The sequence below is a fragment of the Cricetulus griseus genome, chromosome 5 (assembly GCF_003668045.3).
Source record: "Cricetulus griseus strain 17A/GY chromosome 5, alternate assembly CriGri-PICRH-1.0, whole genome shotgun sequence".
Taxonomy (NCBI): domain Eukaryota; kingdom Metazoa; phylum Chordata; class Mammalia; order Rodentia; family Cricetidae; genus Cricetulus; species Cricetulus griseus.
In genome coordinates, this window is record NC_048598.1 from 68,199,135 (window position 1) to 68,201,370 (window position 2,236).

General features: G+C 62.1%; 1 protein-coding gene across 2 annotated transcripts; it reads right to left on the minus strand.

Moving 5' to 3' along the window:
- Positions 1 to 312: 312 nt before the first annotated feature.
- On the minus strand, positions 313 to 1,719 carry C1ql2 (complement C1q like 2). 2 transcript variants are annotated; one of them, XM_035444840.1, is made up of 3 exons: positions 1,323 to 1,719; positions 1,036 to 1,283; positions 313 to 492 (listed from the first exon to the last, which is right to left on the minus strand). In XM_035444840.1, the coding sequence occupies exons 1-3, from the start codon at positions 1,717 to 1,719 to the stop codon at positions 313 to 315; spliced, it is 825 nt and encodes a 274-aa protein (XP_035300731.1). The 2 variants fall into 2 exon arrangements, with proteins under 2 accessions (XP_035300731.1, XP_027273923.1); XM_027418122.2 differs by having other exon boundaries at positions 1,036 to 1,719.
- Between the last annotated feature and the right edge of the window lie 517 nt (positions 1,720 to 2,236).

The following is a 2,236-nucleotide window of genomic DNA, read 5'->3' on the forward strand; positions in this document are numbered from 1 at the left end:
CTGCCCCACAACCACCACCACCCCTCCTGGCCAGAGCTAAGATTCTCACCCAACTCTCCACTTAATTGTTCCCTCTCCCTCCCCGGGATGGGCACTGGGACCAGGGACACAGCCTCCCCACAGCATTGTGAATCAGACACACTGAGGCCTGAGGCAGGACAAGTAGGACAGCAGGGATGTGTCTTTTCCAACGGAGATGTCAGGAAGTGTCATGAAGCCGCAGAGTGACATTCACCCAAGAATGGCGGTGAGAACCCTGTGGGGATGGGGCGCCTGAAGCCACCCCGTCTCGCGCTCTCGCTCTCTGAGCCCCTAATCTGGGTATAGGAGAAAGCCCGAGAACGTGCTGTACTTGTTGTTATTGCCCCCATGAGCCTTCCCGCCGTCCAACTTCACATAGACTTCGTCGCCTGAATCCAGGTGCAGTACCACGCTGTTGCTGGCATAGTCGTAATTCTGGTCCGCATCCTGGGCTATGGCGCTGGCGCGCACCTGCGGGGCGAACCAGAGGAGTGGGTGGACCCTTGCACCTCTTCCAGAGTAAACGCCTGGCCTCCCTTGCCCATCCCCTTGCAGACTCTGTCTGCTACTTCAGTGTCAACACTCCCTCCCCAGCTCCAAGTTCTGTCTGCAGCAGAGTCAAAGAAAGAGGAGAGGGCTTGCGGACACTGGCCCAGTGTGTAAAGGGGTTAAAGCCATGATGAAGAAAGCTAGAGGGAAATGGGATGGCCCGCGTGCAATCATAGAGGAAAAGACAAGTACATTGTTCTAGGAGCGTGCTATTGGGACCTAGAACCTAGTTTAGGTGTGAGGGTCACTGTGTACCCGGGGTCCAGCTTGAAGCGTGCAGCATTTGGGCAAGCATAGAGGACTGCACAGGGGAACGGGATGCTGTGCTCCAGAGACCACTCTATCCCAGAGTTTTCTGGGTCTCTGGAAGGTGGCTGGAAAAAGGAAAATTCCTGGCAATCCCGGTCTGCGGATTCTTTTGGGTCTGATAAAGTAGGGAGGGGTATGTGGGAGAAAGTCACTGACCTGCCCGTTTTTGCAGAGATCCGCCCACATGCTGGTTCCGTCGCCTCCACGCATGAGGATGTGGTAAGTGAAGAAGTAAATGCCCCGCACCTGGCAGCTGAACTTGCCGGTGGTGGGGTCGTAGTGATTGCCAAGATTGGTGACCACGTCGTCGAACTTGAGCACCTCGTAGCCTTCATGAGGGCTCTTAAGTCCCACGTAGAAGGCGATCTTGGGACCGCTGAAGGCAGCGCTCAGTGCACTGGTCACTTCGCCCTCAGTGTCGCCACCGCCCCCGGCTCCGCCACCCACCATTCCAACGCCACCGGCCGCGCTGGTTGTCAACTGCAGTCCGGGTAGCCCTGGCCTCCCCGAGTCTCCCTTCTCCCCCGGGGGACCCCTGGGCCCAGGCGGCCCTGGCTCTCCAGGGGGACCCCGAGGCCCCGGCTTGCCTGGTCGCCCTGGATCGCCCTTTGGTCCCTGGATAAAGGGAGGCGGGGGGTTGGCGCTGAGGTCCTGCATAACTTCCAGGGCAGCAGTGCTGGGTCCCGGCGGTGGAGCCTTGGCGCCCGCGGGTCCCCCTGCGGGAGAGACGCTGTACGGGTCACAGATCATGCGGCAGGTGCCCAACATCTCGTAGTGAGCTGCGCCGGGGGGAGCCGCCTGCAGTAGCAGGGGCACCGCGATCAGCAACCCCAGTGCCATGGCCAGGAGCACGCCGACGGCCGCCAAGCAGGCGCGCCGCCGCCGCTGCCACAGCCGAGAGGCGACCGCCACCAGCTCCTCCTTGCCGGCCTGGGAGGTAATGGTGGAGCGGCGCGGGTGGCCCCGCTCTACGCGCTCGGACGCCAACTCCGCGGGTCCCCGCCGCGGTCCCCGACGTGGAGACCCCTGTCCTGGCTACACAACTGTTTTAACGGGAGATATCCGGACCTGGGATCCGGTGGCCACCGCGCTGGAACTGATCTGGAGAGTCGAAGAGTCCGACACGCATGGCGAGGGGCGCACAGGACGAGCCTGGCGCCCCGGCAGGTACCAGGTGGCAGTGGCTGAGAATGCTGGGTCCGGTGAGGCGTCCGGTGTTGGCTCAACGGCGCTAGCTCCTGCTCTGCTGGGATTGACGGGTCTTGGCAGGGTTCAACCGGACTCTGGAACGGCTCTACCGCACGCTCTGCTCTGCTCTCCCGCTGCTCGCTGGCTCCCGGGTGGAGGGGGGACCCAG

Excerpts from the sequence above, each read along its gene's own strand:
- C1ql2 (XM_027418122.2), bottom strand. The coding sequence starts at position 1,719 with ATGGCACTGGGGTTGCTGATCGCGGTGCCCCTGCTACTGCAGGCGGCT. Across the intron at positions 493-1,035 it reads ATCTCTGCAAAAACGGGCAG|GTGCGCGCCAGCGCCATAGC; the intron begins GTCAGTGACTTT and ends TTCGCCCCGCAG.